This window comes from Ranitomeya variabilis, chromosome 2 (assembly GCF_051348905.1).
Source record: "Ranitomeya variabilis isolate aRanVar5 chromosome 2, aRanVar5.hap1, whole genome shotgun sequence".
NCBI lineage: Eukaryota > Metazoa > Chordata > Amphibia > Anura > Dendrobatidae > Ranitomeya > Ranitomeya variabilis.
Window position 1 is genome coordinate 796,037,715 of NC_135233.1, and position 22,462 is coordinate 796,060,176.

General features: G+C 45.0%; 1 protein-coding gene across 9 annotated transcripts in view; it reads right to left on the reverse strand.

The window, feature by feature from the left end:
* The window catches only part of SENP6 (SUMO specific peptidase 6), a 147,676-nt gene that overhangs the window by 32,734 nt on the left and 92,480 nt on the right, over nucleotides 1-22,462 (reverse strand). For all 9 annotated transcript variants that reach the window (XM_077289874.1, XM_077289873.1, XM_077289871.1 and 6 more), the window contains 6 exons: nucleotides 20,750-20,938; nucleotides 11,784-12,010; nucleotides 9,891-10,000; nucleotides 4,711-4,827; nucleotides 2,887-3,006; nucleotides 314-406 (listed from right to left, as the gene is read on the reverse strand). In XM_077289874.1, the coding sequence (XP_077145989.1) occupies nucleotides 314-406; nucleotides 2,887-3,006; nucleotides 4,711-4,827; nucleotides 9,891-10,000; nucleotides 11,784-12,010; nucleotides 20,750-20,938 (856 nt within the window). The remainder of the gene's footprint in view (nucleotides 1-313; nucleotides 407-2,886; nucleotides 3,007-4,710; nucleotides 4,828-9,890; nucleotides 10,001-11,783; nucleotides 12,011-20,749; nucleotides 20,939-22,462) is intronic.

Sequence of the window (22,462 nt, forward strand, 5' to 3'; positions counted from 1 at the left end):
CTCCGCCCCCTCCTCCCCGGACCTTGCAATGGGGCAGCGGAAGCGTCGTAAGACTGCTTCCGCTGCCCACGCCGGGCATTTCTTTCACAGCATGCGTCGGCCCGACGCACTGCGACGGCCCCGTACCGTCGCTAGTGAAAGCAACCTTACAGTTATTAGGTTCTTTAGAAGGATGTAGATCTGGGGATTTATTCTGATGGAATATAGGCTGAATGGATGGACTAATGTCTTTTTTCGGCCTTGCTAACTATGTTACTTGTTCTTGTAAGAACAAAAGGACCGTTCCGTAGTCTGAGCTTTAGCATTTACTTACGCTTCATTAAGTGGAACAAATATGAAGTCTTTCTGAAAGATATCCACATGTCTGGTCCATGTCTTTACTCTTCCATGTCTTCTTTGCTGCAATCTTAGAAAGAAAAAACGAGTCAAGTGTCATCACTTGAATGGAAATTTTTACCTAATGTAAAGAGGTTCCAGTAATAATTCTATGACCACCACGGTCTATATGCCAATATCTTGGGACTTCTTAATAGCTTCCTATTACTTACACTATGTGCAGAATTATTAGGCAAGTTGTATTTTGATCACATGATACTTTTATACATGTTGTCCTACTCCAAGCTGTTCAGGCTTGAGGGCCAACTACCAATTAAGTAAATCAAGTGATGTGCATCTCTGCAATGAGGAGGGGTGTTGTCTAATGACATCAAAACCCTAAATAAGGTGTGCTTAATTATAAGGCAACTTCCTTTTCTTTGGCAAAATGGGTCAGAAGAGAGATTTGACGGGCTCTGAAAAGTCCAAATTGTGAGATGTCTTGCAGAGGGATGCAGCAGTCTTGAAATTGCCAAACTTTTGAAGCGTGATCACCGAACAATCAAGTGTTTCATGGCAAATAGCCAACAGGGTCGCAAGAAGCGTGTTGGGCAAAAAAGGCACAAAATAACTGCCCATGAATTGAGGAATATCAAGTATGAAGCTGCCAAGATGCCATTTACCACCAGTTTTGCCATATTTCAGAGCTGCAACTTTACTGGAGTAACAAAAAGCACAAGGTTTGCGATACTCAGGGACATGGCCAAGGTAAGGAAGGCTGAAATACGACCACCTTTGAACAAGAAACATAAGATAAAACGTCAAGACTGGGCCAAGAAATATATTAAGACTGACTTTTAAAAGGTTTTATGGACTGATGAAATGAGAGTGACTCTTGATGGGCCAGATGGATGGGCCAGAGGCCTGATCAGTAAAGGGCAGAGAGCTCCACTCCGACTCAGACGCCAGCAAGGTGGAGGTGGGGTACTGGTATGGGCTGGTATCATCAAAGATGAACTTGTGGGACCTTTTCGGGTTGAGGATGGAGTGAAGCTCAACTCCCAGACGTACTGCCAGTTTCTGGAAGACAACTTCTTCAAGCAGTAGTACAGGAAGAAGTCGCTCAAGAAAAACATGATTTTCATGCAGGACAATGCTCCATCACATGCCTCCAACTACTCCACAGCATGGCTGGCCAGTAAAGGTCTCAAAGAAGAAAAAATAATGACATGGCCCCCTTGTTCACCTGATCTGAACGCCATAGAGAACCTGTGGTCCCTCATAAAATGTGAGATCTACAGGCAGGGAAAACAGTACACCTCTCGGAACAGTGTCTGGGAGGCTGTGGTGGCTGCTGCACGCAATGTTGGTCGTAAACAGATCAAGCAACTCACAGAATCTATGGATGGAAGGCTGTTGAGTGTCATCATAAAGAAAGGTGGCTATATTGGTTGCTAATTTTTGGGGGTTTTGTTTTTGCATGTCAGAAATGTTTATTTCTAAATTTTGTGCAGTTATATTGGTTTACCTGGTGATAATAAACAAGTAAGATGGGAATAGATTTTGTTTTTATTAAGTTGCCTAATAATTCTGCACAGTAATAGTTACCTGCACAAACAGATATCCTCCTAAGATAGCCAAATCTAAAAAAAACACCACTCCAACTTCCAAAAATATTAAGCTTTGATATTTATTCTTGGATATGCTTTTATTTGCTTGTACTGTAACAGATCAGATTTCGCCAGGCCCGTTTACTATGTGATCGAACCTGTAACTAGATTCATGCTGCCCGAACCACAGATAGCACGAATCAGACATTGGCTGCGCAATTGAAGCCAATTATGCTTTAATCTGAAACATTTGAGAAAACGTAGCTTAAGCCAGCCAGCCTTGTGGAGGTCCATAAGGAGAGATCTGACTAGTCTGCTGTGGCCCCGGCCGGCTTCTCCCCGCCCCGCTTCTGTTTACTCACAGGTCTCTCCCATTTGTGTATACAAGGAAAGATCTGTCAATCAACTGCAGTGGTGCAAGGAGAAGCCACCCAGGGATGTCGTCGGACTACCCAGGTTCCTCCATATAGTCCCAAGCCGTGCTAGCTCTTCAACGTTTTCCCTAAAACACTGTGGTATTTCAGAAAAAAACATAGCTGTAATGGTGCAGCCAAGCTCTGATTCACGATGCCTGTGTTTTGGACAGCATTTGGTTCCCTTTAAATCTACATAAAATGTTAGTCTTAAAAAGTAAATAAGAAGTGGGGAAAAAAAATCACCTCCCTGAATCTAATCCAGAGCTCCCCAAAATATAATATATGCAATTATGGAGACAGCACTACGCACTAAGGGAAAAAGTAGGATTTTTTCTTCAATGATTTTACATTTTAATAATAGATTACATAATCAAATAGTAATTTAAAGTATTTACAATTATAGCAGATTTCACCAGTGAAATGTTATCTTACACCCAGGAAAAGCTGCATTATTTACTCTAAGATGCATTAGTAGAGGGATAGAAAGAAGTAGACAAACATATCACCAACATTCAGTTTAGTCAATCAAAAAGCATTTTCCTTACGTTAAGTTTGCGGTGTCTTGGAGATTCCTCCTCTCTCTCTGATTAAGACGCTTATAGAAAAAAGAACTGAAAATATGGATTCTGTCTGCCTTTTCTCGGAGTTTCTCAAGAACTAAATATCTAGTTGAAAAGAAAACACAAATGCTTATGAGATTTAGTTGTATGATCCCAAATAACTCATACAAACCTTCATAAATACAAGAACACATTTAGGGAAATTATTGATCGCTTTTTGTCATAAAAATGGAGTAAAAAAAAAAAAATCAAATCATAGCACATGTCATGTTTGCATCCTTACAAGCTATATATAAAAGAGCTGGTAAGTGCCGAACCCTTGTCTAGACTATAGCAGGTAACCAAGGCAACTTGGAGTATACTATGGAATTAAAAAGCTCTCCAGTCTTGAGAATGAAGAGGATTTTAATTAGAGATAAACTGCAAAGTTGCTTGCTCTTAGGCTACGTTCACATTTGCGTTGTGCGCCGCAGCGTCGGCGCCGCAGCGCACAACGCAAACAAAAATGCGGCAAAACGCACGCTAAAACGCTGCGTTTTGCGCCGCATGCGTCCTTTTTGGCCGAAAGTTGGACGCAAAAAAAATGCAACTTGAAGCGTTTCTTGCGTCCAACGCTTGCGGCCATGCGGCGCAAAACGCAGCACAACGCATGTCCATGCGCCCCCATGTTAAATATAGGGGCGCATGACGCATGCGGCGCCGCTGCGGCACCCGACGCTGCGGCGCTGACCGCAAATGTGAACGTAGCCTTAAAAGTATTTTGCAATTTTAACCATTTAAGAGGAGACAATACATCTAATAGGCATGTGCCTCGTCATCAGTTACACACATCTTGCACAGACTCCAGCCATTGGGAAAGTAATGATTTTTAAACGCCAAATGCAGCAACACTCTAATCTAGAGAGATAAATTACCTCATTGTGCAGAAGGTGGCAGTGCTGAGCAGCTCTTAGTCTACGTTCACATTAGCGTTCGGCGCCGCAGCGTCGCCGCATGCGTCATGCGCCCCTATATTTAACATGGGGGCGCATGGACATGCGTTGTGCTGCGTTTTGCGACGCATGGCCACAAGCGTTGGGCGCAGAGAACGCAACAAGTTGCATTTTTTTTGCGTCCAACTTTCGTCCAAAAAGGACGCATGCGTCGCAAAACGCAGCGTTTTAGCGTGCGTTTTGTTGCGGTTTTGTTTGCGTTGTGCGTTGCGTCGCCGACGCAGCGGCGCACAACGCAAATGTGAACGTAGCCTAAGACAGTTTATGAACAAGAAGCTATTACACATTCCTGTTAAAAGTTAATACACCCCCCTCCTCAACCCCATCCCACCCCCGACTCTGGGCCATCGCACCCCACAGGTGTAGCATCACGGAGCAGCTATGTTTTGATCAAACTGTTTATAAAGAATCCCATGTTCATTTTTGTACATTTTGCTTTGCTCCAATAGATTAATGTATAAAATGTGAATTGCAGTCCTTGTCTTTATCTACAGCCTTTAAAAAGACATAAAATATGTATACAGTACGTGTTTTCTTATGATTGGTTAAGAAAACAATTTTTACCATGAAATCTATTTTTCACTCTTGATTTGTGTGGCTCTCCCCATCCACAGAAACAGGTGAGCAAGCTTCATTGGCTGCTTGCATAACTCCCATAGAACAGGAGGCAGGCACGGATGTGCAGCCACTTCTCCATTTAACTCTCCACTAGCTGAGCCAGAACAGGGGCCAGGCAAATGTATTTCATTTTGACTTTTTTAAAGAAAAAGCTAACCTCGCATAAGTCATATAAATATGCAGAAACCAAGAAACTTACTTTAAATAGAAATCAATTATGACATCATTTAAAAATTCTCCTTCATTTAGGCAATGGAGATCTTCATTAGTAACGGAAATACCACCTTTTGCTGGAGGTGGAGGATAAACAAATAATCTAAAGAAAAACAACAATGTATAATAAATGGACAGGAAAAGAGAATCATAAGATACCAAGGTAAGACAGGCAAAAGAAAAGTTTGAGATAAAAATTGTTCATGTGGTCTTGAATCTCAAAACGGAAAGAAAAAATAAATGTGCACAAACCTCTGCAATATTTTTTTGGTTTTTACGAGCAGTCAAGAGATATCCTTTTTAACAAAACTGAACTGGCTTATAAGTTTTTAAAGGGGTCGTCCTGCCTTAGGCTACAAGTCCGCAGTCACATTATGTGAATCCTCACATTGTGCGTACTATGCCAGTGCCATGGGCGGGCGGGCGGGCATCTGACCACAAGTATCAGATTTTCATACTTCAGGTCACATCCAGACTAGGCTTGTCTGGCCCTGCTAGTGAGGCTGTGCCCATCTAGTCAGCATGTGACCGCATGTATTTAAATCACATACTTGGGGTCACGCGTAGACTGCTCCTGGCATTGGAAGAATGAATGATGCGAGGATTCACAACTCTGCAGTCACAGAGTGACTTGTAGCCCAAGATTTGAAAACCCATTAAACTATGGAATATTAAAGGGGTACCCCCAAAAAACAAGTTATCCCTTATTCATCTGGATATAGAAAAACTTGATCGCTGGTGGTCTGACCATTGGAGCTCCCCAGCGACTAGAAAACAGGACTCTGCAGCATCGTTTTAAATGGACCTTTGCTCCATGTATTATCAACACAACTGCTGGAAATAGAGTACAATGCTTGGTATTCTAAGGCCCCTTCACAAGTACGTGTGGCATCCGTTTTCACATGCACCAGAGACACGTATCCACACGTACCCATTATAATCTATGGGGCTGCGCACAAGTCTGTTTTCACATGGACCGTATAACCCACAAGTAGACATGTCCGTTTTTGTAATGGCAGCATGGATGACAAAAGCCAATAAAAGTCTATGGGTCCACGTAAAACACATACAGCCCACAGATGACATCAGTGTGACACGTACTGCAATAAATGCATTCAAGAAATTCTTGCTTTTTGTGTGTTAAAAATGTGCAAAAATAGATAAGAGATAAATTGATATCCGTCAGATATATAATTTGTGCCTTACATATTGTATATCTATTAACCTAGTAAATAAACAAAAAAAATTACATGAAGTCCCTCCCATTTTTGGTTAACAGCAAAGGTAAAGCAGACAGCTGATATTAAAAGGCTGGGAAGGTCCATGGTTATTGGGCCCTTCAGAGCCTAAAAATCCCTGCCCGCAATTGTACGAGAAGTGGCGCATCACATGAGATGCTCCAATTCTGGCACTGTGCCCGGCTCTTCCTGATGTCCTGGGGCATTGGTAATTAGGCTAATGGGGCTTGGGGTTGAGGTCAGCTGTGAATTGTCCAAAAACATAGCTGCCATCAAGGCCTGTCAGTAATGGAGAGGTGTCTATTAGACACCTTCATTACTAACTAGGGGAAAAAAAAACGAAACAAAACACCAACAGCCAGAAGTGGCTGCCTGCAAAGCCTGTGTAGCGTCAGAACGAGGCTCCATAGGCATTGTGTGAAGGTTTTGCTGGACTACTTCAGACCTGCATGGGACCTTTTTATTAGTAAAAGTGTTGAATGAGAGAATACAGGTTTTATTTCTCTGTGTTTTGTGTGCATATTCTTTTCAGATTTCCATTCGCTGGACTACGTCGACTTCGGTGGACTACATCGGACACCAGAGCTTGATGTCAGCTGTGTTTTTGGACAATTCACAGCCGACATCAACCCCAATCCCCATTACCCCCACACCAGGGTATCGGGAACAGCGAAGGAAAAGCACCTGAATTGGAGCCGCTCATGTGATGTTCCATTTTGGGGGTTGCTAAGGGCTGATATTTTTAGGCTAGGAAGGGCCCAATAACCAGGAACCTTCCCAGTCTGATATCACCTCACAGCTGTCTGCTTCTTTACTGGTTACCAAAAATGAGGGAGACCCCATGTATTTTTTTCATTTATTTGTTAGGTTAAAAATGTACAGTAAGTTACACATTAAAGGCCCAAATTATATAAATAGCTAGATATCTGTCATACATGTATCTATCTATATATGTATCTATTATCGTTGCACATCTTTAACACATTAAAATCTGTAATTTCTATTCTGCATTCTATTTTGGTATGTTTCACATGGACGGCGCACTGATGTACACAAGTACACACACACAGCCAACAGAAAACCACACGGAAAGTAATAAACGGATAGTCTCACATATAAGTGTTTTTTTTTTTGTTTTGTTTTTTAAGCGAACGTGTGAATGGGGCCTAAGGAAGAAAAACCCGATCTCTTGGCAGTAAAAAAAAAAGATGCAGACAAAAAGCAGGTTTTGCTGGCTGGCTTTTTTGCTGCTTTTCTTGTGTTTTTGCTGTGTTTTTCATGATCCCAAAACGCAACTTTGCTTCTACTATACAAGCATGAACAATACAAGGTGTTAGGCCATCAATGCAAGACTTATGTGTAACTATAAAGCATTTTTGAAAAAAAATTGATCATATTCCTCAGTGGAAAAAGATATATATTTCTGAAAAAATAGTGACTATTCTGAACAAAAAGGTTCACGCGCTCAGGAAAAAAATACTGTATTTTTCGCTTTGTAAGACGCTCCGGATTATAAGATGCACCCCAAATTTCGAGGAGAAAAATAGGAAAAAAAATGTTAAATAAAATTGTGGTGCTTCTTATAATCCGTGCATCTTATACGGCTTACCGGGGGTGGTGGCTGTGGTGAAGCGGGGTCCCATGGTCGCTGCTGCAGGAGGCAGGAGTGGAGCGTTGCTGCAGGCTGGAATAAGGGGGTGTGCAGGTTTCCTGTGCTGCGGGGGGGCTCCTGTGCTGCGGGGATGTCTCCAGTGATGCTGGTGTATCCGATGCTGCGAGGGGGCTCTGCCAACATTTTGTGAAAGGTCAGAGCCCCCCCGGCAGTTCGTCCATGCTTTCCTGTGTGGTGGACTTAAAAGGACTCTGTCACCTGAATTTGGAGGGAACAATTTTCAGTCATATGGGCGGGGTTTTTGGGGTTTGATTCACCCTTTCCTTACCCGCTGGCTGCAATATTGGATTGAAATTCATTCTCTGTCCAAAGTAGTACATACCTGCACAAGGCAATCTTGCCTTGCGCAGGCGTGTACTATGGAGGACAGAGAATGAACTTCAATCCAATATTGCAGCCAGCATGCAGCCAGCGGGTAAGGAAAGGGTGAATCAAACACCCGAAAACCCCGCCTCTATGGCTGAAAATTGTTCCCTCCAAATTCAGGTGACAGAGTCCCTTTAAGGAAAATGGCCACCGGGAGGCGGCACATGCGCAGATGAGATCTCAGGACCAAGATCTCGAGAGATGAGATCTCAGCGCTGAAATCTCATCTCCCGAGATCTTGGTGCCGAGATCTCCATCTGCGCATGTGCCTCCTCCTGGCGGCGGCCATATTCAAAGTCCACCACACAGGAAAGAATGGATGAACTGCCGGGGGGCTCTGGCCTTTCACAAAATGTCGGCAGAGCCCCACCGCAGCACCGGAGATGCCACCATCACCCTGGGCACCGGACACCCCCTCATCCCAGGCTGCAACAGTACCGGTATATCCGTATTGTAAGATGCACCCCCATTTCCCCAAAAAAGTTTTGGGGAAAAAAGCGTGTCTTACAGAGCGAAAAATACGGTACATAGTTACAAATTGTAAAAGCGGAGGCGGTGAATTGGTCTGGAATAGTTTACGATTTAGTAACCCGATGTTTACCCTGGTTACCAGGGGACCTCGGCATCGTTGGTCGCTGGAGAGCCGTCTGTGTGACAGCTCTCCAGCGACCACACAACGACTAAACAGCGACAGATACAGACAACGATGCCGATCGCTGCAGCGTCGCTGTTTAGTCGTTGTGTGGTCGCTGGAGAGCTGTCACACAGACGGCTCTCCAGCGACCAACGATGCCGAAGTCCCCGGGTAAACATCGGGTTACTAAGCGCAGGGCCGCGCTTAGTAACCCGATGTTTACCCTGGTTAACATTGTAAAAGTAAAAAAAAACCCCACATACTCACATTCCGGTGCCCGGTGTCCGCTTCCCTGCACTCCTCCTGCATCCTGTGTCAGCGCCGAACATCTCCGGCATCTCCCACAGAGCAGAGCGGTGACGTCACCGCTCTGCTTTACGGCCGGCACTTACACAGGATGCAGGAGGAGTGCAGGGAAGCGGACGCCGGGCACCGGAATGTGAGTATGTGTTTTTTTTTACTTTTACAATGGTAACCAGGGTAAACATCGGGTTACTAAGCGCGGCCCTGCACTTAGTAACCCGATGTTTACCCTGGTTACCAGTGAAGACATCGCTGGATCGGTGTCACACACAACGATTCAGCGATGTCAGCGGGAGATCCAGCGACGAAATAAAGTTCTGGACTTTCAGCAACGACCAGCGATCTCACAGCAGGATCCTGATCGCTGCTGCGTGTCAAACACAACGATATCGCTATCCAGGACGCTGCAACGTCACGGATCGCTATCGTTATCGTTGTAAAGTCGCTTAGTGTGAAGGTACCTTTACTCATTGCTTTATATGGGGGAAAACAATTGCTAAAAAAAATGCTGAAAGAAGTTACATGCTCCAGTTAAAAACAAACAAACAAAAAAAAAACCTGTGTGCTTCAGATTTTGGAAATCTCATAGCCTTTGCAGGTACTGTAAGAAGTCGCTTTTAATTTGCATAAAAAAACAGCAAAAACGCAAGCCTAACTCGGATCTCCCAATGATCAGAATAACTTATCGCCAATTCTACAACTGTAATAAAATCACTATGGATGCGCTGCTGGAGAAACAGAAATATCAAAAAGAACTAAAGTAGTAATAACAGGCAAAACAAATGAATTCAAAAGGTGCCCCCAAATGATGGCTTCTGGAATAATGTGGCTAGAACGAAATCTTGCACTGTTCATAGATTTTTTACACATCTACGTCAAGTAGCGGAGCTGGATAACAATTTCTCCAAGTTTGTTAACAGACAATCTTCTAGAAACATGACCTATAGACTTACTTTACAATTGGGCCAACAAAGACCGTGTGTGTGTCGCCTTCTTCTTCATCTTCAAAGAACTGCAAGTGAGGTGTGGTGTTCCGCAATTTCATTCGGGTTTCCGATGTAGCCTGAATGAAAGGAACATAACAGGTGGGATCAACTCCTGGCTTCTGGCAGACATATATCCAAGTACAGTTGAGTGCGCAGTGGGTGGGATCTGTCAAATGTATGACTAGGGATACGTTCACTCTACATTTATACTTTATGCTGTGTTTTTCTGATACAATTACAGCATACTACACAGCAATAATATATTGAGGGCTCCAAGTTGCTTGAGACACTGGACAAAAATTTTCAGTGTCGTTTCACTGCAGGTCCAGCTTTAGCGGGGTATGTTCACACATTGTTTTTTGCCACAAAAAAAACAAGCAAACAGCAGTTTACTGTGCCAGCAAAGGGGAGATTTCTGAAATCTCCTGCACACGCTGCTTATCTTTTTCTTGCAGACTTGAAGCAGTTTCTAATGTACAGCATTTCAATTCTTTCAGATGGGAAAAGATTCTAATAGATGGGAAAAGATGAATTAATACTGCATGCAAAAATATGAACTTTTTATGCAGTATTTTTCTGTCAAGAGACATGTTTTCTTCAGGCAGAAATGTCCGCAGCAAATATTTAACGTGCGCATAAACCCCTGGTCTTACAATGGCTTAAAACAGTCATTTCTCTATACAGTGTATTGCAACTATAGTTTAAAGTGAACCCATCACATTGCACATGTAGTCTGAGCCTTTTATCACCCCCTTAGTTAGGTAAAAATAATGAAATGAAAAAAATGTATTTATTTCCATTTTTCCATTAGGGTTAGAGTTGGGCTAGTGAGTTGGGCTAAAGCTAGGGTTAGGGTTGGGATTAGGGTTACGGGTGTGTTAGGGCTAGGTTTGTGGTTAGGGTTATGATTGGGATTAGGGCTGTGTTGGGGTTAGTGTTTAGATTAGGGTTGGAGTTAGAATTGGGGGGATTCCACTGTTTAGGTACATCAGGGAGTCTCCAAACGTGACATGGCGCCACCATTGATTCCTGCCAATTTTGCATTCAAAAAGTCAAACGGTGCACCCTCCCTTCTGAGCCCTGCCGTGCGCCCAAACTGTGGCTTTCCCCCACATAAGGGGTATTGGCATACTCAGGAGAAATTGTACAACAAATTTTGTGGTCCATTTTCTCCTGATACCCTTGTGAAAATAAAAAAAAAATTGGTTCCAAAGTAAATTATTTGTGAAAAAAGTAAAATGTTAATTTTTTCCTTCCACATTGCAATAGTTCTCGTGAAGCACCTGAAGGGTATTACAATAGTTCTCGTGAAGCACCTGAAGGGTAAATTAACTTCTTGAATGTGGTTTTGCGCACCTTGTGGGGTGCAATTTTTCATGATCTCGGGTTGGGTGAAGATTTATTTTTTGCCTGCCAAGCTGACGTTTTTAATGATACCATCTTGGTGCAAATACGATCTTTTGATCGCCTGTTATGGCATTTTATTGCAATGCCGCGACAAAAAAAACCCTTAATTCTGGCGTTTGGACATTTTTTTCTCGCTACGCCGTTTAGCGATCAGGTTAATCCTTATTTTTCATTGATAGGTCAGGTGATTCTGAATGCAGCAATACCAAATATGTGTAGGTTTGATTTTATTTTTATGGTTTTATCTTGAATGGGGCGAAAGGGGGATGATTTGAACTTTTTTTATTTTATGAATTTTTTTTATTATTTTTAGACTTGTTTTCACTGGACAATCACTAAGATGTATATAGTATTAATATGAAAAATACACAGGTAAAAAGAAACACAAGCATTTGTACAGTAGCAGAGAGGTGTCCCACAAGCAGAAAATAATAAGAAAAAGAAAACATTTACGCTGCGAGTTACGTGGTCCTTTGGAGTGGAAGTTACTGAAGGTGTTTCAGAACCATGATTGGTGGAGGCAACAAGTCGTCTATTTGCTTCTTCAAATGATATTTTTGAAAAAAAATTGGGAATTAATTGTTTTTCTCCAACTTCAGATTGTATCCTTTCGAAACAAACAATTTCATGTGCTTCTGGAGGTCTGTCAAAGATTAACACAATGTATTGCTCTGCTATGCCTACAACAGAAAAGTGCAGACAATTAATAAAACACAGGACTTGATTCATCATTTCCTTTTTTTTTTTAAATTGCTTTTCTAATTTTGTCTTGTTATAATTGTTGACAATTTTGCGCCAAACTCTTCAAAAACTGTTCAAAATCTAAACTGCCCTTTATTTCTTTTTGCATTTTTTTTTAGAGGAAAGAGTTGCATGTTTCGCTACACCGTTGTAAAATTTGCACAACGGTTTCAGATGTACATAACATAACAAATGTCGGACTAGAGTACTTTTGTGCAAAAGCTTTAGACATTTTAAAATAGTCGCAATTGATCAATCAAGTGAAAACACCTGGAAACCCTAAACTCTGCCCACAAGGGCAAAAGAAAACAAAAAAAACAGGTGAACACATAAAATAAAACTTAAAACAGAAGGCGCAAATTTTAAAAAAACAAGCAAAAAATACCAGAAAGTGGACAAAAAGGAGAAAATCAAAGAGCGAATAAGGCAATATATCTTGGTGTGATAAAATAAAGGATAATCCAGGCCAACAGACATACAATCTTCTTTATTCAATCGGTATCATACAGAGGACGACTGGTAAAACATTTATGTTAAAATCATCATTAAGGGTGCTGCAACCCCTGAAACGTGTATATCTTTGATTTTAACATGAATGTTTAACCAGTCGTCCTCTGTATGAGGATAAAAGAGGGATTTTTGGTACTTACCGTAAAATCTCTTTCTTGGAGCCTTCATTGGGGGACACAGGACAACACCATGGGTGTATGCTGCTGCTGCTAGGAGGCTGACACTATGCAAAAAAGGAAAAAGGCGTAGCTCCTCCCCGGCAGTATACACCCACCGACAGGCACCAAGCACCTCAGTTAGTGCAAAAAGCAGTAGGAGAAGTGACAGAACTCATAACAGTAAAAGTACCAACTCAACTAGGGTCTCCAGGCCCCAAACACGGTACCCTAACAAACCAGTAGGGAGGGTGCGGTGTCCCCCAATGAAGGCTCCAAGAAAGAGATTTTACGGTAAGTACCAAAAATCCCTCTTTCTTTATCGCTTCATTGGGGGACACAGGACAACCATGGGACATCCAAAAGCAGCCCCGGAAAAGGGTGGGTAGAAAGGAAAAGAGAAAAGGTCTCAGGTCGGCCGGTGTGCGACCGCAGCCTGCAGTACCTTCCTACCAAGACCTGCATCGGACGAGGCTTGGGTATGAACCCGATAGAACCTCGTAAACGTGTGCAAAGACGACCAGGTTGCGGCCTTGCAAACTTGTAAGGCGGAGGCCTGGTGGCGAACAGCCCAAGAAGCTCCGACAGCAATGGTGGAGTGAGCTCGCACCCCCCGGGGGAGGACGTGCCTCATGAACACGGTACGATTCTGAAATTGCCGAGCGAATCCAGCGCGAAATGGTGGATTTAGACGCTTGAAAGCCCTTCCGACGACCTTCAGAAACGACGAGGAGAGAATCGGATTGACGGAAGGGAGCGGTTCTAGAAAGATAGACCCGAATGGCCCTGACCACGTCAAGCTTGTGAAGAGACTTCTCCAAAGGATGAGTCGGAGAAGGGCAAAATGATGGAAGGACAATGTCTTCGTTGATGTGGAAAGCCGAGACCACCTTGGGAAGGAATTCAGGAACCGGTCGAAGAACGACCGTATCCTGATGAAAAATCAGGAAAGGGGAACGACATGACAGGGCTGCCAACTCGGAGACCCTCCTGATGGATGTAATGGCAATGAGGAAGGCGACCTTCCAAGAGAGAAGGGAAAAGGGCACGTCATGAAGAGGCTCAAAGGGAGCAGCCTGAAGAGCGCCAAGGACCAGGTTAAGGTCCCAAGGTTCCAAGGGAGGACGGAAAGGAGGGGCGATATGCGCAACTCCCTGTAGAAAAGTCAGAACCTGGTGAATGGAGGAAAGGTCACTCTGGAGAGAATCGACAGAGCGGACATTTGTCCCTTGAGTGTGCTGAGGGATAAGCCCGAATCGAGACCAGACTGGAGGAAACCGTGAAGATCCGGAAGAGAAAAGGACATTGGAAAAACTTCATTGGTTTCGCACCAGCGAAAGAACGCTTTCCAGTACCTATGGTAGATACGGGAAGAAGCCGGTTTTCTGGCTCTAATCATGGTCTGTATGACCTGGGAAGAGAGACCAGAGTTTTTCAAGACTGCGGCCTCAACGGCCATGCCATTAAACTCAGCGACTGAGAACTCTGGTGGTAGAGAGGTCCCTGCGAGAGGAGATCTGGCCGATCCGGGAGTCTCCAAGGAGTGTCCGCGAGCATGTTTACGAGCTCGGCGTACCATGGCCGCCTTGGCCAGTCCGGCGCTATCAGTATGACTGGAATCCCTTCCAACTTGATCTTCTTTACCACCCTTGGAATCAAGGGGAGGGGTGGGAACAGGTAGGGAAACTGAAACTGGGACCATGGAATTACCAGAGCGTCGTGGCCGACGGCAAGAGGATCCCGGGACCTGGCGACAAACTGAGGGACCTTGTGGTTCATCCGGGACGCCATAAGATCGACGTCTGGCGTACCCCAGCGGAGGCAAATTTGATTGAAGACTGCGGGGTGGAGAGACCACTAGGTCTAGGCCCTGGCGACTGAGAAAGTCGGCTGCCCAGTTTTTGACCCCGGGGATATGAACGGCTGATATGACCGGAACGTGGCGCTCCGCCCACCGAAGAATCTTTGCCACTTCTGCCATTACTTAGCCGCTGCAAGTCCCGCCCTGGTGGTTTAAGTACGCCACGGCCGTGGCGTTGTCCAACTGGATGCGGACGGGAAGATTCGACAGAAGAGACTGCCAGCGGATTAACGCAAGGAAGATTGCCCTGATCTCCAGAAGGTTGATGGGAAGGAGAGCTTCCTGGGTGGTCCAACGGCCCTGAGCCGTGTGTTGTCGGAAGACTGCTCCCCACCCGAGAAGGCTGGCATCGGTGGTGATGACCTGCCACTGAAGGGGAAGAAATGATCTTCCTCTCAGGAGAGAGGAGGACAACGTCCACCAGGTTAGAGACTGACGGACCTGGAGAGGAAGGTGGACGGGACCGTCCAGGGAGTCCAAGGACCTGTTCCAGGTGGATAGGAGGAATAGTTGGAGGGGGCGGGTGTGGAACTGGGCGAAAGGAACAGCCTCCATGGAGGCCACCATCTTTCCCAGGAGTCCCATGCAGAAACGAAGTGACTGAGGGGCTGGGCGTTTGAGAAGGCGGACCGCCTTGAAGAGTACTGAGAACTTGTCCTCTGGGAGGAAGACCCGAGCTAAGTTCGTGTCGAACACCATGCCCAGGAAGGACAGTCGTTGGGATGGAATCAGAGAGGATTTGGTCTGGTTGATAATCCAGCAGAGACGGGTCAGGGTGTCCAGGGAGACCTGGAGACTGTGGGCAGTGTCTAGACGAGAGGACCCCTTGATCAACAGATCGTCCAGGTAGGGGATAACGAGGATCCCCCTGGAACGAAGGAGGGCCATGACCGCCGCCATGATTTGGTGAAGACCCTGGGGGCAGACGCTAAACCGAAGGGGAGAGCCGTGAACTGGTAGTGATTGTCCCCGACAGCAAACCGAAGGAATCTCTGATGCCGTACGCAGATGGGGACATGAAGGTACGCATCTTGGATGTCGACCGAGCAGAGGAACACCCCGGGTTCCATGGCGGCGGTCACTGACCGCAGGGATTCCATTCTGAAGTGGCGAGGTCGGACGTGGCGGTTCAGAAGCTTCAAATCCAGGATAGGGCGAAGAGACCCGTCCTTCTTTGGGACTACAAAAAGGTTCGAGTAGAACCCGCAAAAAAGGTCTTCGGAAGGAACGGGAATTACGACTCCGGCGGCGACCAGAGACATTACGGCTTGAAGCAAGCCGGGTAAATGGGACGGTTGCTTTGGGGGGCGAGAGAGAAAGAAGCGATTTTCCGGGAGGGTAGAAAATTCGATCTTGTACCCGGAGGTGATAATCTCTCTGACCCAGGCATCGCTGATCACTGACAGCCAGGTGTCTTTGAAGAGAAGAAGCCTGCCTCCCACCCTGGAAAGACTCCCAGGTGGGGGCGACCCGTCACTTGGAACGGTATCTTTTGGAACGAGGTCCGGAAGACCTGGGAGGTGGAGCCCTGGATCTCCACATGGGAGCTGGCTTGTAAGAGGGTTTTCTACGTCCACCCGTGGTAGCGGGTGGCTCTTGTTGCAAAGAGGAATCTGAGGCTGCAAACGGACGAAAGGGGCGAAATATTCGAGGAGCCTTTGGGTTAAAGAAGCATTTTGGCTTGGACTGGAGGAGAGAGGTACTCTTGCCCCCAGTCGCGTCTGAGATAATTTGATCCAGACGAGCTCCAAAAAGCCTGGAACCTTGAAACGCCAAGCTGGTGAGAGACTTTTTGGAAGTAGCATCTGCATTCCTTGCTTTGAGCCAAAGAATGCGGCGCATAGCGACAATGTTGCTGCTTGCCCTGGCTGAACAGGCTGCTGCATCTAAGGAGGCAGTGAGAATGTATTTCCCTGCGTGGTTAATCTGGTCGGCGAGTTCAGCCAGCTCGGTAGGGGAGGCCGAAGCCAAAATGCCTCGGCGGAGAATCTTGGCCCAGGCAGATATGGCCTTAGCCACCCATGTGGAAGCAAAGCTGGGGCAGAGGGAAGCACCCGTTGCCTCAAAAGCTGATTTGGCCAGCGCCTCAATTTGTCTGTCCGATGCGTCCTTAAGCGACGCCCTGTCCGGTAAGGAGAGAACAGTCTTGGAGGAAAGACGGGAGATCGGTGGATCGACCTTGGGAGATTCAGCCCACTTGGAGAGAAGATCGGCGCTAAAGGGATAGAGCACGTCCAGATGTTTTTTACCCGAAAAACGTTTTTCAGGATGTTCCCAGTGTTTAGACAGGGTAGACTCAAACTCTTCATGGGTAGGAAAGGAGCGAGAGGGACGCTTCACCCGCTTAAAGGAGACAGAGGAATCCTGGGGGGAAACCTCGTCTTGTTTTAGTTTGAGGGTTAGCGATATAGCCGAAATAAGACTATCTACGACAGCCTGCATGCTAGAAGTCTGGTCTGAATCGGAGTCAGAACCGGACTGGGAATCCACATCAGACCCAGTGCCCTCCTCCGAAGAGGGGAATTGGGAGGAGGAGAGCAGCTTGAGAGCTGTGGAGGGACCTGGAGAACCAGACGAAGAGCCAGACAGAGTCCTCTTTCTAGAGCGGCTGGCTGATTTGTCTCCCTGTGGTTCAGGGTCAGGTGCGGCCGACTCCCCATGGAAGACGGTCGGACATAAGGATATTCTGCAGCACTATACTACAGAAAAGACTAAAGGGCCTACAGTGGTGTGGATAATACCAGGGAGGGGCCAATATAGCGTCGCAATCCTACCGCACCGCAGAGCAGAATTGTCCGTGTCCCCCAACACACGATGTCTCCTGTGCACGGAGCTGCTGAAGCAGCAAGTGCCAGCGGAGAAGGGGCGGTGAAGTACTGAGAGGAATAAGCCAAGGCTCCTTATAGGGCCGCACCGAAAGGGAAGGGTGTGCCCGGGATGTAAAAGCCCCTCTGAGTGGAGGAGGAAAAGAGCCCCGAAAAAGGAGGGGGCGTGGCCTATCGGAGGGGGCGTGGCCGGCCGCAGCGTGAAAGTGAAAGTAAAAAACGGCCGTGACTCTGTGTGAAAGCACTGTACATTTAGACAGGGAAATACTGCTGCGGGGGAGCGGATGCTGAAGCGCTGGTACCTGCATGTTCTGGTTCCACAGGTAGAGGGAGAGAGGATCGACCAGGGGCCCGATGAGAGAGGGGTCGCTGGAACAGAATCCTTCGTCCAGAAGACGGCCTCGACCCCAAAACAAGGGGGAGGGTCACCGCTGGTGACCACCGTCTTCCTCTCAGCCCTCTCCGAGGAGAGGGGTGAGGGGGACTGTTTGGCAAGGACCGCCACCATAAAGACCCTGGAGCACCTGGGAGGGTGACAGGGGATAATGTCCTGCCGGCGGTCTGAGAGCTGCGATGAGGACGACACCACACTGCTCGCTCAGCCGCCCTCCTGGGGAGGCAGGGTGGAAGATTGCACCCTGAATCCCTGAATGCTGTATCTGAAAAAGAAAAGCCAAAATGTTAATAAAAACAACAAAACCTGTAAAGGAATCAAAATTAGCAGCGGATCTAAAGATCCAGGTCCGCCTCCTACAGACACTAAGCACAAACTGAGGTGCTTGGTGCCTGTCGGTGGGTGTATACTGCCGGGGAGGAGCTACGCCTCTTTCCTTTTTTGCATAGTGTCAGCCTTCTAGCAGCAGCAGCATACACCCATGGTTGTCCTGTGTCCCCCAATGAAGCGATAAAGAAAAGAAGATTGCATGTCCGTTGGGTTGGACTATTCTTCCTTTACCAAGTTTTCTTGTGCCAAGGCAGAGTCGCTATCTGTGCTGCAGACTGCATGGGAATAACCTGAGGGTGAGCTGGAACATTCTTTTGTCTATTATATATCTTAATAAAAGTTAAAGGGTTATTCTCCAAAAATAAGCGATAACTTGCGGATCACTGGGGTTCTGACTGCAGGGACCCCCCAAGGATCCATAAAACGGGATTATGGAAGATCCTGAAAGGAAAGGAGGTGCGCATGCTTGGCTTCCACTCTAGCCATTGTCTACGACAAGCAGAGTACAGCAATTTCTGGCAGCCCTATAAACGATGAATGAAGAGGAGGTTAGACAGGCACACTTCTGCTCCAGTCAAAGTTCTAGAGCCCTGAGTTTGGGATTGCTGGGGTACCCAATAGGGGAAAGTTATCAGCAGTGGCGTAATTTTTAACTTCTGGGAACCAATGCAAAATTTCCAACAGGTTCCTTATAAATCAAGGGTATTTAAAGAGAAGCTATCACCAATAAAATGCCCTACTGTTTAAATTAGGTTTCTGTGTAACTGGCAATGTTTTGTTTTTTTCATATTGTGATCTTTATTAAATAGTAATCTTGCAATTTCCACACCGGTCATTGGGGCTTTTTTAGACTTCCTGTCCTTTTAGGAAGAGTTTCTAGAAAGGCTCATTATCATTAGAAGCAGGATCTTAATGACAGGTAACTCCTCTATACACAGCTGATAACTCAGGATCCACCAATCACAATAGGGGATGTCACAGCTGACCTGCTCCCCCTCCCTTCACATTGACATTTGCACACTCAATAGTCACTTCAATGCAAAAGATAGGGTCATGTCTGACCATTGTGGTGATGTCCGTGTTTATTTTATTAAAACAAATAGGAAACTGGTGTCTAAAAAGGTTCTAACGGCCAACATGAAGGTTCTATTTTTTATTTTTATTACAAATTGTAGTATGTAAAAAAAAAATAAATAAAGAAAAAACAATAAACATTCTTGAAAAATAAACTAAAGCTTCCGTTTAATAAGTATTGGTATTCTCATGTGAGCCAAAGTGACCTTTGAGCTGTCCTGGTCTTCAGGGCCAGGTACAACTGCAACACCCGCAGACACTATAGTGAAGATACTGGCTATCCTCTATTCTTATGGACAGGGAGGAACGTATTATTTTCGGAATAACCCTTTAAGACTATAATCAGATATACATAATCTGAATGTAAAGTATAATTGCAGCATAATTTAATGTATAACTGCTTCAGAAGTGCCTGGGATTCGTCATGTTCTTCACTTAAAAGGGGTTGTCAGGTCCAAAGTGAGAAGTCTGTGTCACTGCAGACTCATGAATCCTCCCAGCGAATGCACTGTGGAGATTCGCAGCTTTCCGAGCCGGTATCGGCGGGTGCATATGTGTTATACATACCCCCGACCAAAGGCCGACTTGTGGACGCGGGCTTGCTCCAAACACTTGTTTTGAGCCAAGCCATGCCCACTGGGTGGCTGCATCACTAAACAGGGTACGACATACACTTATATGGAGCGACACCGCACCCACTATTCGGCCTCTGGTTGGGAGTACGTTTAACACATACATACCCTCTGCTCCTGGCTCAGAAACCGGGGAATCCTTGCAGAGAACAGTGCTTGTGCTAGGGGGGGATTCATAAATTTGCAGTCACGCAGAGTGACTGCAGACTTATTAGGCTGCCGTCACACTAGCAGTATTTGGTCAGTATTTTACATCAGTATGTGTAAGCCAAAACCAGGAGTGGAACAAATAGAGGAAAAGTATAATAGAAACATATGCACCACTTCTGTATTTATCACCCACTCCTGGTTTTGGCTTACAAATACTGATGTAAAATACTGACCAAATACTGATAGTGTGACGGCAGCCTTATTCTGGGCCAGACAACCCTTTTAAAGAGGCTGGCCACTACTTTTTTTTTTTTTTTATATCCTATCCAGCTGTAACTGAGTCCGTCCTGGAAATTCTTGCATGTTTCGCTGTGAGTATGACGTTGATCTGCAGGACCCAGACGCTATAGAAATTATGGAGTTTCTGTGTTTTGGCAGCATCTGAAAACTTCCAGCTGGGGTGCCGTGTGTCCCACCCCACCAATGAGATATTGATGGGCTATCCTTAAGATACATTACCAATGAAAAAAAGTAGTGGCCAACCCCTTTAAGACATAGATTACTGCTGAATCACATTACCTGACAGTCTACTGAATAACTTGACAGCTGAATGCATACTGTTACTATAACCACATTCCTGTAAGATTTGTAGTCTCAAATGTGAATAAACCCATGAGCTCCAGAGGCGAAACAAGTGATGGAGGTCCAACTAGAAAACCAGCCCCAAACACAACTGAGAAGACTTACTTGTAGCATTGCAGTCATACCATCCAGCTTCATTTTCTCTGCTCATCTGAAACTGTGACTGCAGCTTGTTACAGAGACACGGCGTACTTTGAAAATAGACTACTGGAAGTTTTCTTGCACTGCACCATTCACACTTTGTCAGCTCTGAAGTAGGCAATATTAATTCAAAACCATCTTTAGCATTAACGTCTGTGAACAAAAAGCACAACCTTTTACTTGTATCTCACAGAGGAGTAAAAAGAATTATCCTACCAACAGTGAAGTCTGGAGGTGGGAACATCATGGTGTGGGGCTGTTTTACAGCATAAAGGATGAATGGACAAATACATCCAGGATGATGATGAAACGAGAGTGGACATTTCAGCAAGACAATGATCCCAAATAGACAGCCAAGGAAACTCTCAATTGGTTTCAGAGAAAGAAAAAAAAAAAAAGCTGCTGGAATGGCCCAGCCAATCACCTGACCTGAAGGAACCAAGGCTCAGAGATCATACAAGGAGCCTACGGAACCTTCAGGATTTGAAGTGTGTGTGGAAGAATCACACCTGAGCAATGCATGCGACTAGTTTCTGCATACAGAGGCTGTCATTACCAACAGGTTTTTGTTCGAAGTATTAACTAAATTTCCGTAAGAGTGTTCAATACTTTTTCCCTGTGTCATCTCTCATTATTACACATAACTTAATTCATGGACATCTATAGTTTATGGTTTCTTTGCCTTTGTGGATGGGTCGTTATAGACATCTGGTGAAAATTTCATGTCAGTAGCACCTTTAGAAATGTACTTAGACAATTGGTGATGTGTTCAATACCTATATCACCAACTGTAAGAAAATACACAACTCCATGCATACAGAAAAGAAATATGGTAATAAAATACCACAGCTGTTTTGCATGCTTCCTCTAGGCGGCAATGAAGCGTCAGGATGCGAAATAGCTCAAATACTCTCTATTTAATCGTTACATTTTTAGGTTGTGGCGCTAATGGCAAGGTAACTTTTTTTTTTCATTATAACATCAATAACGTCCTACATTTTCCTCTTTTTGCTGGTTTTAGGAATTGTGATTGCTTAAAATGAATAAAACAATTTTTATAGCAACGCTTGCAATATCCTGTATTTGCCTACTTTCACCTGGGGTTTCCAAACGGAGTTTCTGCTTACCCATTTCATTGGTAAAGTCAGGATAGAAGAAAACAAGCATCTCTCCTCACAATACCCTAGGAACAATGGCCCCGATTTATCAAGACCGGCATTGTTCATACGCCTCTTAATGATTTAATACCGTTGGACAAGTGAAGATTCGCTTTGTGTCAAAATTTTGTGACTTTTCAAAGCTTTTTACCATTGTGTAAAGTCTTTGATGAATTGGACCCAATTAAGACCAGCAATATAAACAGAGAGGTTCATGAACTTCGCAAAACCTTAACGACCTCATGTGACATTTGCTGAAACGGTATATGCTCTAATCGAGGAATACAAATACGTTACTTATAAAGAAATATAAGATTTCTTGCATTCTCACTGTCACCACCTTCTCCAGCACAAGGTGGTGCCATATATACATTTCCAAATTAAAAAAGGGTTGTCCCCTACTTTCAAAGTTGTTGTCAATTGGTAGAGAGAAAAAAAACTATAATCTACTGATTCAGAAGCGCTACTCTACATTTTCAATGGTTTGCCATGCAGGCCTTGGGGTATAAACCACCAGAGG